Source organism: Acipenser ruthenus, chromosome 58 (assembly GCF_902713425.1).
Source record: "Acipenser ruthenus chromosome 58, fAciRut3.2 maternal haplotype, whole genome shotgun sequence".
Taxonomy (NCBI): Eukaryota; Metazoa; Chordata; class Actinopteri; order Acipenseriformes; family Acipenseridae; genus Acipenser; species Acipenser ruthenus.
This window is the reverse complement of record NC_081246.1, coordinates 4,710,079-4,722,012: the sequence shown is the minus strand read 5'-3', so window position 1 is coordinate 4,722,012 and position 11,934 is coordinate 4,710,079. Positions and strand designations below refer to the sequence as shown.

The 11,934-nt window shown below is 41.1% G+C and overlaps 1 protein-coding gene across 1 annotated transcript; it reads left to right on the top strand.

The window, feature by feature from the left end:
• Positions 1–304: 304 nt before the first annotated feature.
• On the top strand, positions 305–10,951 carry LOC131724949 (zinc-binding protein A33-like). Its single transcript, XM_059018097.1, has 8 exons — positions 305–371; positions 5,449–5,566; positions 7,344–7,661; positions 8,097–8,192; positions 8,286–8,516; positions 8,891–8,913; positions 8,999–9,117; positions 9,747–10,951. Exons 3-8 carry the CDS (start codon positions 7,497–7,499, stop codon positions 10,280–10,282), a joined length of 1,170 nt encoding a protein of 389 aa, XP_058874080.1. The 5' UTR covers positions 305–371; positions 5,449–5,566; positions 7,344–7,496; the 3' UTR covers positions 10,283–10,951.
• The last annotated feature ends 983 nt before the right edge of the window (positions 10,952–11,934 follow it).

Here is an 11,934-nt window from a genome sequence, read left to right as displayed (position 1 = left end):
TTGTTGAATTTAATACTTATATTTTGCTATACAACTGTGTTACACAAGTCCATTCTTCATACGAATTTATAACTAATTATTGTTATGTTAATTTAAGGGCTGCTTGGTGGTGTGTGCCATCTCTTTAATTAATGTTGAACTCTGTACCGCACCTTGTATCATAAAACAATTCCTGTGCAGCTTCGCAGATTTCCAGGTATTGACACAGAAACAAATGACACAAAGCAAAACAACATCAAATAAGAACAAGCGGGGGCGGTGTAGATAAGAGGTCCTGGTTATTTATACCGAGTACCACCGCAAAGTCTACACTCCGACAGAAAAGAGCCAAGGAGGAGAAAGAGACTCGAGGGGCCGCGACGTTTTCAAAGGTGAAGTAAAAAGATTGTTTCCAAATACTAAAGAAACGAACATCACGTGCTGCTTAGAATATACCTAATTGTTTCTTTCGAGTGTGGCTGCATAAAGTTATATGAAGTGTGTTTCGTTCTTGTTATTCAAGGTCAGAACTGTCTTGGCTTGTGTTTAAGATCACCCTGTAATTAATGTCTCTACTCCCGCAAGAGAAAAGGACCTCAAGCCGCTCACAGGAACGCTTTATTTTGCGAGGCATGAATAAGTATTTAATGGGTCTGTGGTGACCTATGTCTTGAAGCTCAGTTCCATGTTAATACACAGTCAGTGGATCTGCAGCGGGCTTGTCTGTATCAGGCATTCGACTGCCATTGCAATGCTGTGCTCATAGTCCATATGGATATGTTTTTATTCACTAGTAATACTGATAGGAGTTCCTAAAATAATGAAAGTCAGTAAAAAGTCAGTTGTTGGTTAATATTTTTGCACGGATATCTCTGTATTTTCTCATGGTTCCTATTGAATCTCTATCAGGTGGGTCACATATGTGAGCGAGATTGGTCTATTTTGTAACTGACTGAATGTGCTATTCCAAAGACTGAGGCGGAAACATAAGTGGCCAATAGGTGAGTTTTTATTAACAAAGAAAAAACACAGATAACACAATATAAACACCAAATAAAAGACTAACCCAGGTCTGGGCACGAACTCACTTTTGAGCTAACTATTGATTATGGTTTGGCTAACCCACACCATAATTATTATTATTATTTATTTCTTAGCAGACGCCCTTATCCAGGGCGGCTTACAATTGTTACAAGATATCACATTATTTTTACATACAATTCCCCATTTATACAGTTGGGTTTTTACTGGAGCAATCTAGGTAAAGTACCTTGCTCAAGGGTACAGCAGCAGTGTGCCCCACCGGGGATTGAACCCACGACCCTCCGGTCAAGAGTCCAGAGCCTTAACCACTACTCTACACTGTAGTACAAACTGTACACAAACATAAGGGACTTAGTTCCCATAGAGAGTCACTTTAAATCCACAGGTAAATGAACCATTTCTTTTCAGTCTTTTAACTGTCCACAATTGGCGCAATGATCCAAGTAATAATACAGCGTCTCTTTCTTGATCACCAGTATCCAAGTTTGCGTACCAGCAACCCCACCAAGTAACTTGTATGGAAACATGCACACAGGTTGTAGTGCTTGTATTCACTGGTTGTTGTATGGTTGCAGGTAAGTTTATATCCGGTTTCAAAGCGCTGTCTTCAGTATTACTGTTCTGTTACAGTCCATTGCCAACTCCTTTGTTAACAGTTCTGTCCTTAGCGTTGGATTGCTTGCACCAAACGCTCCCTTTTAAACAGCGCACAGTGCTGTATTTGCGTATTTCACAGTCCTTTGTAGACGGTCCCTTACATCCTCCGCTCGCTGTGTAACCGCGCTAACGTTCAGTTTAATATTATTAACTATTTCCGCTCTTCGGCGTACACAGGCACGTTCTGCCTTGGTCTTCATAGCACTTAAATAAACAACCCAGCACACCTACTCGTCTTGTCCGTGTTGTCCTTTTTTTTGTTTCCAACCCAAGTCGTCTCTACAGGTTATATTTTTAATCCAGTCCCGTCTCACTCGCACTACTTGCTGTATTCACAACGGTTTCGTTCTTACAATCTCTCACGCAGGCCCTCGCTGCCATGCCACTCACTCCCGTTGCTGCAAAACACTCTCCTTTTTATTTCCCAGAATCACGCCGTTACAGAGCCCTACCCTTTTAAATCCTGCGACAAACAGTACAGTTATCGCTGTCCTTTAATAGAAATCACCACTATTTTTATCGGGACTAACACACGGTAACCATCCATTGATCACACATACCTAACTAGGAACCCTTGAAAAAGGTTATTTTTAAATGTGATCTTCATCGCTCCCAACCAGAGTCGTGCACAATAGGGCAGCAGGTTGAAATTTGAATGTGCCGCCCCTGCATGCTCCAATAGGCAGGGGCGGGACGTTGAAAAGAATTGTCGGAAATGTCGTTTTAAAACCTTGAAATATATATTTGCTTCTATGACTCGATCCCACATATCCCACAATTATTTTCAGCGTCACACAAATAAACACAGAGCACTTCGCTTAAATGTCTTTAACCTACTGACTGTCTCTGTTGAACCGGATACTGTTTTGTTTTTAGCCGTATTTTTATTTGCATCGGCAGACGTGCTCTGGATGCAAGCACAGTGCTGACATGACATTTCCTAAAATTATATTAAGCGAGGTTTCGGGTAAATATATAAAGAAAAAAGGGAGTGTATATTTGAGCACTAGTACAACAAGACTATGTACGGAATTAAAATGAATGGACTAAAGAACAGTCATTTTTTTGGAACAATTTAATTGGTTTAAAAGCAAACAAGATTATCGATGCACCTATGTTCACAGAAAATAAATATAAACAGAGACTAGTGACGTAACAGACACAGATTTTGGGGCCGTTATTTAAAAACATCAGACGACCAATCAAAACGTGAGACTTATGCGGTTCTGTGGTAAACGTAGCCGCAAAGCATGATGGTAGATCGAGCAAACCGTTAAATGAGTGACGTTTCAGACCCTCGGCAAGACGTTACTCTGGGCGCGTTAAGAAAGTGAGCCGCTCAGAAAGCACACTGAGCAGATTGAAATGACTTAACGCTCTGCTCCACGAGAGCGCTGAGCGACTTTTAAAAACGGTGAATAATAATGATTTGCTTGTTTGTGTTTCTGAGGTGATGGTAGATGAAATGACCCCGTGTGAAGTTACTGTCCCCTGCTGGACCTCGCTGAGTTCGGCGCTCTGTTTGGACTGAACCTCATATCTGTCTGTGTTTAATACCGGCAATACCAACGTTAATAATGAATAATATTAATACTACGAGCCTAATAATAATAATACATTAATAACTATAAAACAGCTCTACATTAAAAAAAAATTAAATTAAATTATACAAATTCGAAAACAACAATTTTTACCATCTTATTTAGTCAATTAATACATAACTTCATAAGTCGAAAGCAGTTCATCGTTCTTGACAAGCGTATTTCCAGTTGTTTCCTGCAGGTGTCCAGTCCGTCCGCTCACTCTGATCACTGATGAGAAATGCTCAGGAGCGGCTCTGAGCAGCACTGAGCGAGTCGCACCCTGTGTTAATGTTTTCCCAGTGAGACCAGGTTGTTTTGGGAGCTGGACCAGAAGACTTCGAATTGATTTGAGTTATGAATGGAGAAGCAGTAACTGTGCTTTGTTTATGCTTGAACATGGCGTTATTAATGCCGAGTCGTGAACTTTCTGCAGACGGTTCTGGGGGCTTTTTCCTGTATTTTGTTTCCTGAAGTTACCTGCACTGTTTACCTCAAACATTTCACTGCTGCGTGATTTCTGGCTTACACTAACATGGCTGCTTGATTATATTTGTCTTTTATAGCATCCTTACTACTTGTTAAATGCTGCTACTAATTGACCGTGATGCTCTTTCTTAATGCCTTCCGTATTGTTCTGTGTTTATCTGATTCTCTGTATTAAGAGTCAGGGATATGTTGCACTGTATTCATCGGAGGCTCCACACACTTTAAGCCAGGTCAGGTATTTTAACTGGTCTCTCTCACCACAGTGTAAATTGCAGGAGCTGTCGCTAAAAGGAATGTAATTGTTTTGCTAACTGTTACTAAAAGCACACACCTGTCTGGGGCGGGAATTACTTCCTGTGAGGATCGTTTCCATCAATCACACCTCTACAGCTTGCTGATTTGCTGTATTTGTCTGATTGGGGCGGGACAGTGCGAAGCTGAAAAAAGTATTACATTAATAGAAACTTCACCCCACGGTTAAATGAGAGAGTGCGGGTGAGTGCAGAATTCTCTATAACAACAGAATTACACTCATTTGATACCTATTGTTTACCATATAACATTTCAAGCAATATTGTTTTAATACATGTTATGGTGCGGTAAAGCATTGGAAAGCATTGTAAAGCACAGAGAGGTCTGGTAAAGCATAGGGAAGCATTGTAAAGCACAGAGAGGTCTGGTAAAGCATAGGGAAGCATTGTAAAGCACAGAGAGGTCTGGTAAAGCATAGGGAAGCATTGTAAAGCACAGAGAGGTCTGGAAAAGCATTGGAAAGCATTGTAAAGCACAGAGAGGTCTGGTAAAGCATTGGAAAGCATTGGAAAGCACAGAGAGGTCTGGTAAAGCATAGGGAAGCATTGTAAAGCACAGAGAGGTCTGGTAAAGTATAGGGAAGCATTGTAAAGCACAGAGAGGTCTGGTAAAGCACAGGGAAGCATTGTAAAGCACAGAGAGGTCTGGTAAAGCTTAGGGAAGCATTGTAACGCACAGAGAGGTCTGGTAAAGCACAGGGAAGCATTGTAAAGCACAGAGAGGTCTGGTAAAGCATAGGGAAGCATTGTAAAGCACAGAGAGGTCTGGTAAAGCACAGGGAAGCATTGTAAAGCACAGAGAGGTCTGGTAAAGCACAGGGAAGCATTGTAAAGCACAGAGAGGTCTGGTAAAGCATAGGGAAGCATTGTAAAGCACAGAGAGGTCTGGTAAAGCACAGGGAAGCATTGTAAAGCACAGAGAGGTCTGGTAAAGCATAGGGAAGCATTGTAAAGCCCAGAGGTCTGGTAAAGCTTAGGGAAGCATTGTAACGCACAGAGAGGTCTGGTAAAGCACAGGGAAGCATTGTAAAGCACAGAGAGGTCTGGTAAAGCACAGGGAAGCATTGTAAAGCACAGAGAGGTCTGGTAAAGCATAGGGAAGCATTGTAAAGCACAGAGAGGTCTGGTAAAGCATAGGGAAGCATTGTAAAGCACAGAGAGGTCTGGTAAAGCATAGGGAAGCATTGCAAAGCACAGAGAGGTCTGGTAAAGCATAGGGAAGCATTAAAATACATAGGGGATACCAGATAATACAGCCATAGACTCTCTTTTGTCAGCTGTCTAATTTGGCTTCCCAAGTGTTTCTCACTCTAAATATACCCAACGTCAATGTTGTGTGTGTACTGTATATAAATTAAATATCTGAACATGACTCTTATTTATTCTAGACAGAACAGCACCAGGCACTGAAAACTAAAAACTGGTTATTTATACTGTACCACAGCGAAGTACCAAAACAGTAACTGCGACAGAGGGGAGACTCGAGAGACTTCAGCACTTTGAAAGGTAAAAAGTTTAATAAAAGATTTCCAAATATATATAAAAAAAAATGAGCACCACGTGTCACGTTGCTTGTTGGGGGTTCTGATTTTTGAATGATTTTATTTATTTATTTATTTATTTTTAAAATCTTTTTTTTTCTTTTTTTATATAAGTCGGGTTTTATTCAGAAAACAAAGTACTTTTAAAAATGATATAATTTAACTGAACTCCACTCAGCATTGTTTGGTTTATAATAAATAGGTACACACAACAAAATGATTTACTATTAATAACGTGAATATATATTTTAAAAACTATATTGCAATAAAATGACAAGTTACAGCTGGGATCATTTTAGAAAGTTTCCAAACGAGAGGAGGCCATTCAGCCCATCTTGCTCGTTTGGTTGTTAGTAGCTTATTGATCCCAGAATCTCATCAGGCAGTTTCTTGAAGGATCCCAGGGTGTCAGCTTCAACAACATTACTGGGGAGTTTGTTCCAGACCCTCACAATACTCTGTGTAAAAAAGTGCCTCCTATTTTCTGTTCTGAATGCCCCTTTATCTAATCTCCATTTGTGACCTCTGGTCCTTGTTTTTCAGGTTGATAAAGTCCCCTGGGTCGACATTGTCTATACCTTTTAGGATTTTGAATGTTTGAATCAGATCGCCGCGTAGTTTTCTTTGTTCAAGACTGAACAGATTCAATTCTTTTAGCCTGTCTACATACGACATGCCTTTTAAACCGGGATAATTCTGGTCGCTCTTCTTTGCACTCTTTCTAGAGCAGCAATATCCTTTTTGTAACGAGGTGACCAGCACTGAACACAATATTCTAGGTGAGGTCTTCCTAATGCATTGTAAAGTTTTAACATTACTTCCCTTGATTTAAATTCAACACTTCTCACAATATATCCGAGCATCTTGTTGGCCTTTTTTATAGCTTCCCCACATTGTCTAGATGAAGACATTTTTGAGTCAACATAAACTCCTAGGTCTTTTTCATAGATTCCTTCTTCAATTTCAGTATCTCCCATGTGATATTTATAATGCACATTTTTATTTCCTGCATGCAATACACTTTTCTCTATTAAATTTCATTTGCCATGTGTCTGCATTGTAACTCAGATCAACGTGTCAGGAAGGAGTGGCTGCATAATGATTAACTTCACAGCGTTTCCAGGAACTCTTCTTCTGTTTATGTAGCTTCACATAAGGACACATGGATGGAATGCTCAACCAAAGAACACAGCCCATCCGTGTGCAACACAGAGCTGGTTATTAGGTAGACACTGGATAATATTATCACAGCATATGAGAGAGCGGCTAAACTGAGCTAATCAAATCCTAACGCCCCGCCTCCCCAAACGATTGGGCGTTCGTTAAGAATGTTTAGATTTGTTGTTAATTAGTTCAGAATAACCCAAGACCCGCCCTGTAGTTTGGATTGGTTGATCAAATGCTTACAGTACTAATTAAAACACATGTTTTGTAAATTAAAAACAGCAACATCACATTTCCTTGCTTCTGTGGTGATGAGTTCAACCCTAACTGCTGCATTAACATAATTTTTTTGCAATGAATTTCCTTGCTTTTCGAGGAGTTTTTATTTTCATTATAAACTACAGCTCTTGTGTGGAGGTGTTCCATACATGACTGCTGCATTTCACCACATTGTATTAGACATGTTAATGAAAAGAGTGCAGACTCAGGAATCTCAGTAATCAGTTATCTCCAGGTTAAAGTCGGTGGTAAATTAGTGCTGCTGATGGAGCCTCATGACTCGTGATTCTAATCTGCAGGGACAAAGTTCGAGGTTCTGGACTTTGCTGTGAGATTTTCAAGGATCCTGTAACTCTTCATTGTAACCACAGCTTCTGTAAAGCATTTCTGGATCAGTGCTGGAGAGAGAAGGAAACTCGGATCGTCCACCCAATTTCACGCTCAGGAATATTATGGCTTCTAAAGCACATACTGGAATACTCTGCAGTCTGCATGAAGAGAAACTGAAGCTCTTCTGTGTGGATGATAAAGAGGCTGTCTGTGTTGTGTGTCAAACTTCAAAGAAACATGAGAATCACAAGCTCCGTCCTGTTCAGGAGGCTGCACAGTATTATAAGGTATTTAAACAATATTCATGTGAAAATGTAAACACAGTATTCTCTTTTCACAGCATATTATACAGAGTTATTATAATGAGGCAGTTTAAACAACAAGACCCAACAAGACCCAACAAATGTGAACGAATGAAGAACAAATCCTATTACAATATCATTGAAACTGAGAGAGAGATCCTGGGTGCAGAGTGGGGGTGGTGCTGTACAGGAATGGGGAGGGGAGCGTGACTGTGTGCAATAATGAATTCACACCTGAACCCTTATAAACCCTCACACAGCCTCTATCAGAGAATCTCCAGAGCGGAGGGTTTGTTGCTATGAGAGCCCCCAGTGGCAACCCCAGTGCTGAGGGGATTTCTCACACACTGCATTCATATTGCTACTAGCCAGGCATGTGTTAACAGTGATGTGCAAGCTCTGGGTTTCATTGCATTTCAGGGAGAACTCAAGACTGCGCTGAAGCCCTTGCAGGACAAGCTGGAATCCTTTAATGAAGTTAAAAACGAATGTGATGAAACAGCAAAGCACATCAAGGTAAGAGAACTAGATTAGTGATTGAAACAATACACAACATACATTTTCACTGGACACCCAAACTAACTCTAAAGTGATCCTTTTATTGTATAGAAACAAGCCCAGCAAACAGAGAGGCAGATAAAGAAGGAGTTTGAGAAACTTCACCAGTTTCTACGAGATGAAGAAAAGGCCAGGATAGCTGCACTGAGGAGGGAAGAGGAACAAAAGGGAAGAATCATGAAAGAGAAGATTGAAAATATTACAAGAGAAATCTCATCCCTTTCAGACACAATCCGAGGGATAGAAGAGGAGATGGAAGCTGAAGACATCTTCTTCCTGCAGGTAGTGATTGTCTAACTGTGTGTGACATGTTCTTATTGTGAATGCACACTCACTACTACACTATGAATGGGACTTTACAAGCATTTATGTTAGCACACATTTGAACTTCATTTTTAACATTCATTTTTCAAGCATGGTTTGTATTGCTGTTTGTTCTTAAGTTTACCCCACAAGTGGGTAAAACAGGCAGCAAATGCCCCTCCTCCAGCCCCACAAACCAGCAGAGGGGTCTCATTGGTTTGGTGCTCCAGAGAATATGTTAATGGATAAACACTGAGTTCAAAATGTAAAGCTGGACAGCGGTGCTGCTGTTTTCTATCAAAGTGGTATTTGTGTTTTAATAATGTCTCAATTCATGTCCTTGTTTGTTTCAGAAGTACAAAGACACACAGAGAAGGTATGTAAGATGTGGCCTGTCTTCCTCTCTTGTATTGTATTGAATGCAAACACAGAGCAGCACTAACTCCTGAATATGATTGCAGAGCCGAGTGCACACTGCAGGATCCACAGTGTGTTTCAGGAGCGCTGATAGATGTAGCCGAGCACCTGGGCTCTCTGAAGTACAAAGTGTGGGAGAAGATGCTGGGGATTGTTCAATACAGTGAGTCCTGTGGGGAGCATCACAAAGGAGGGGTGGGGGGTGCATATAACCACAATCCACAATGTGTGTAAGCAGCAAGATACAGCTCTCTACAATCAATAATAATACACAATGAAATGCACACACCTGTAGCAAATACACTTGTATCCATCAGAGAGATCATCTCTCAGTTCAATATTAAACACTGCGAGCTGCTCATAGTATTGAGGTGAGCTGGAAGAGCATTCCAAGAGAGCAAAAGGCTTTCTGATCCCATGTTGGTCTGCATTGAAACTCCTTGTAAAGAATCCCCTGCAGTAGAACACAGACTTCTCTGAGTTCAGCCCATTGTCTTGGAATGCTCCCAGAGCTCTAAGAATGTTAGTGCTGAGCAGTGTCACAGTGTTCTGTTCTAGAGCTCTGTGATTTAGATTTAAATGGATCTCATTTAACACTAGAACCGCCAGCAGTAGTCATTTTGACGGGTACATTTTAAACAGCTGCTTTTAAAAGTTATGTTTGATATTGAATAACAATATTTGGGTTGGTGTATTATAAAGAAAAATATACAATTCTTGGCATGTGATTTATTAAAATGCTTGCAGGTAGATGTTCTCATTTCTAACCCTGTGTCTTGTTTCCTCTCTCAGCTCCAGTGACTCTGGATCCCAACACAGCACATCCTAATCTGATACTGTCTGAGGATCTAACAAGTGTGAGATGCAGCGATGAGGGACAGCAGCTTCCTCACAACCCAGAGCGGTTTGATACCTATATTGGTGTGCTGGGCTCTGAGGGGTTCACTTCAGGGAGACACTGCTGGGACGTGGAACTGGGGAGCAATACTTACTGGCATCTGGGTGTGACTAAAGAGTCCAGCCAGAGGAAAGGGGAATTCACTCTGAACACAGAATCAGGATACTGGATTTTATACCTGAGGGATGGGGATAAGTACTGGGCAAGGACCTCACCATGGACACCACTCACTGTGGAGAAGAAACCCCAGAAGATCAGAGTTCAGCTGGACTGTGACGGGGGGGAGGTGGCATTCTTTGACTCCAGTGATATGAGAAAACCTCTCTACACTTTTAAACACAGATTTACTGAGAGAATGTTTCCATATTTCTGTCCCGTCTCTGCCCCTCTCAGAGTGTGCCCTGTGAAGACAGTTATAAAAGTGGACTAGCCCAATGTGTTCAGCATAAACTATAGAGATGAATAATAATAATAATAATAATAATAATAATAATGACTGTCTATTAATATTGAAAAGGAACTGAAACATTTTAAATAGAAAATGATGATCAAAGTGACAAATGTAACGATGTTTAGAAAACGATTAAATATATTTTAACAGAACATGTTCACCCTCCTCCACCCCTCTCCCTCGTCACGTGACGTGGGTGTTTGGTCTGAGTGCCTCGAATCCATGTAGAAATACAATTACAAAAACTAGAACATGAACTGGTTAAAGAACAACACTGAATAAAGAATATGCGTTCTGGAATAATATTCAATTAAACACAATGCTCTATTGATGTGTTATACCATCTACAGCTTTGCAAGCTCTGTAAATAATAACTCCCTCAATGCTGAATGAATGAATAATGATTGCTGGGCTGGTCAGCGGCGTTGTTGAATCGATCAGGATATTGTATCATTTAATTGGTAAATGTATCGCTGTAATAACTTGGAAGCTGCACATTGTGATCGTGTGGATGTGTGTCTTTTGTGGCCGCTGTGAAACGGTCCCGCAAATCACTGCTCCCGGATCACAAAGGATCGGTTCGCTGCCCTCCCTTTGATTTAATGAATGATTTGTTTTAATAATAAAAAGTATATATTTTAATTTGGACCTCGTGTGGGGTGTCTGTCCATCTCCGTGTGGATCTCGCTCACAGCAGCTGTGTGAAGGAATCCGAAAGCATTCGCATACGAAGTTAAGGGAGTACTGACAGGTCACTGCCACCAGGGGGCGCAGTGCGGTTAGGAAAGTTAGTGAGGCGGCGCTTGGCGGTGACGCGCGTCTCCAGGTGTAGAGAAGCCACTCCGTGGCTCATCAGTGAAAGTCTCACGGCTGTGTTGAAGGGTGAAGACAGCGACATGAAGAAGCAGAACAAGACATTGAGGGGCTGCACCCCACTTTGTGCGGCACGCATGAAATCCATTGGAATCGCTGTGAGAAGCGGACCAGGGTGAAGAGCGAGCATTTAAACAAGCCTTAAGGAAAGACAGAAGTCACAGGAGAAGAGTCATTATCTGAAGAAGCTCAATAATACAGTAAACTGTAACAGAATATTCCCTGTTAGGTCACGCAGTGTACCGACGCGAACGAGAAGGAATGAGCATCGCGAGGGTGTGACTGAACTCGAGTGTATCGATTGAGCGCAGCTTACATACAGAGCGATTGCAAAGCAGGAAGCGGAAGGGTTATTACAGATACACGGCGCTGAACACGTGGTCTCGTGTTATGACGTGTTGTCAGTAAATATCGCTTGTTAAGGACGCGCATACCCTGTAGATAGCGACGCCCTTTCAGCCGTGCGGGTCTGCAGCTAGCATGTGCAATGAAGGACAAATACTTAAACAAAAAACCTGCCTGCTTCTGCCTGAAAGAAACCAGAAAGACAATGAAAAATGAGAAAGCCTGGCCCCAGAACCACGAGGTTAATATTGGGTTTTTATTTGATATGTTATTTTAAAACAATTTAGGTTCGTTTTTACAAGTAGCGCGCAATAATGACAACAGATCCACAAAATAGCATTAAAGAAAAAACAAATAGAAAAATAAAGACCAAAAAATATAACTGATCAAAAACAACTTGCAAAATGTAGACC

Coding starts and splice junctions, on each gene's coding strand:
- LOC131724949 (XM_059018097.1), top strand. CDS start 7,497: ATGGCTTCTAAAGCACATACTGGAATACTCTGCAGTCTGCATGAAGAG. Junction 8,193..8,285: donor AAACAGCAAAGCACATCAAG/GTAAGAGAACTA, acceptor TTTATTGTATAG/AAACAAGCCCAGCAAACAGA. Junction 8,914..8,998: donor TACAAAGACACACAGAGAAG/GTATGTAAGATG, acceptor ATATGATTGCAG/AGCCGAGTGCACACTGCAGG.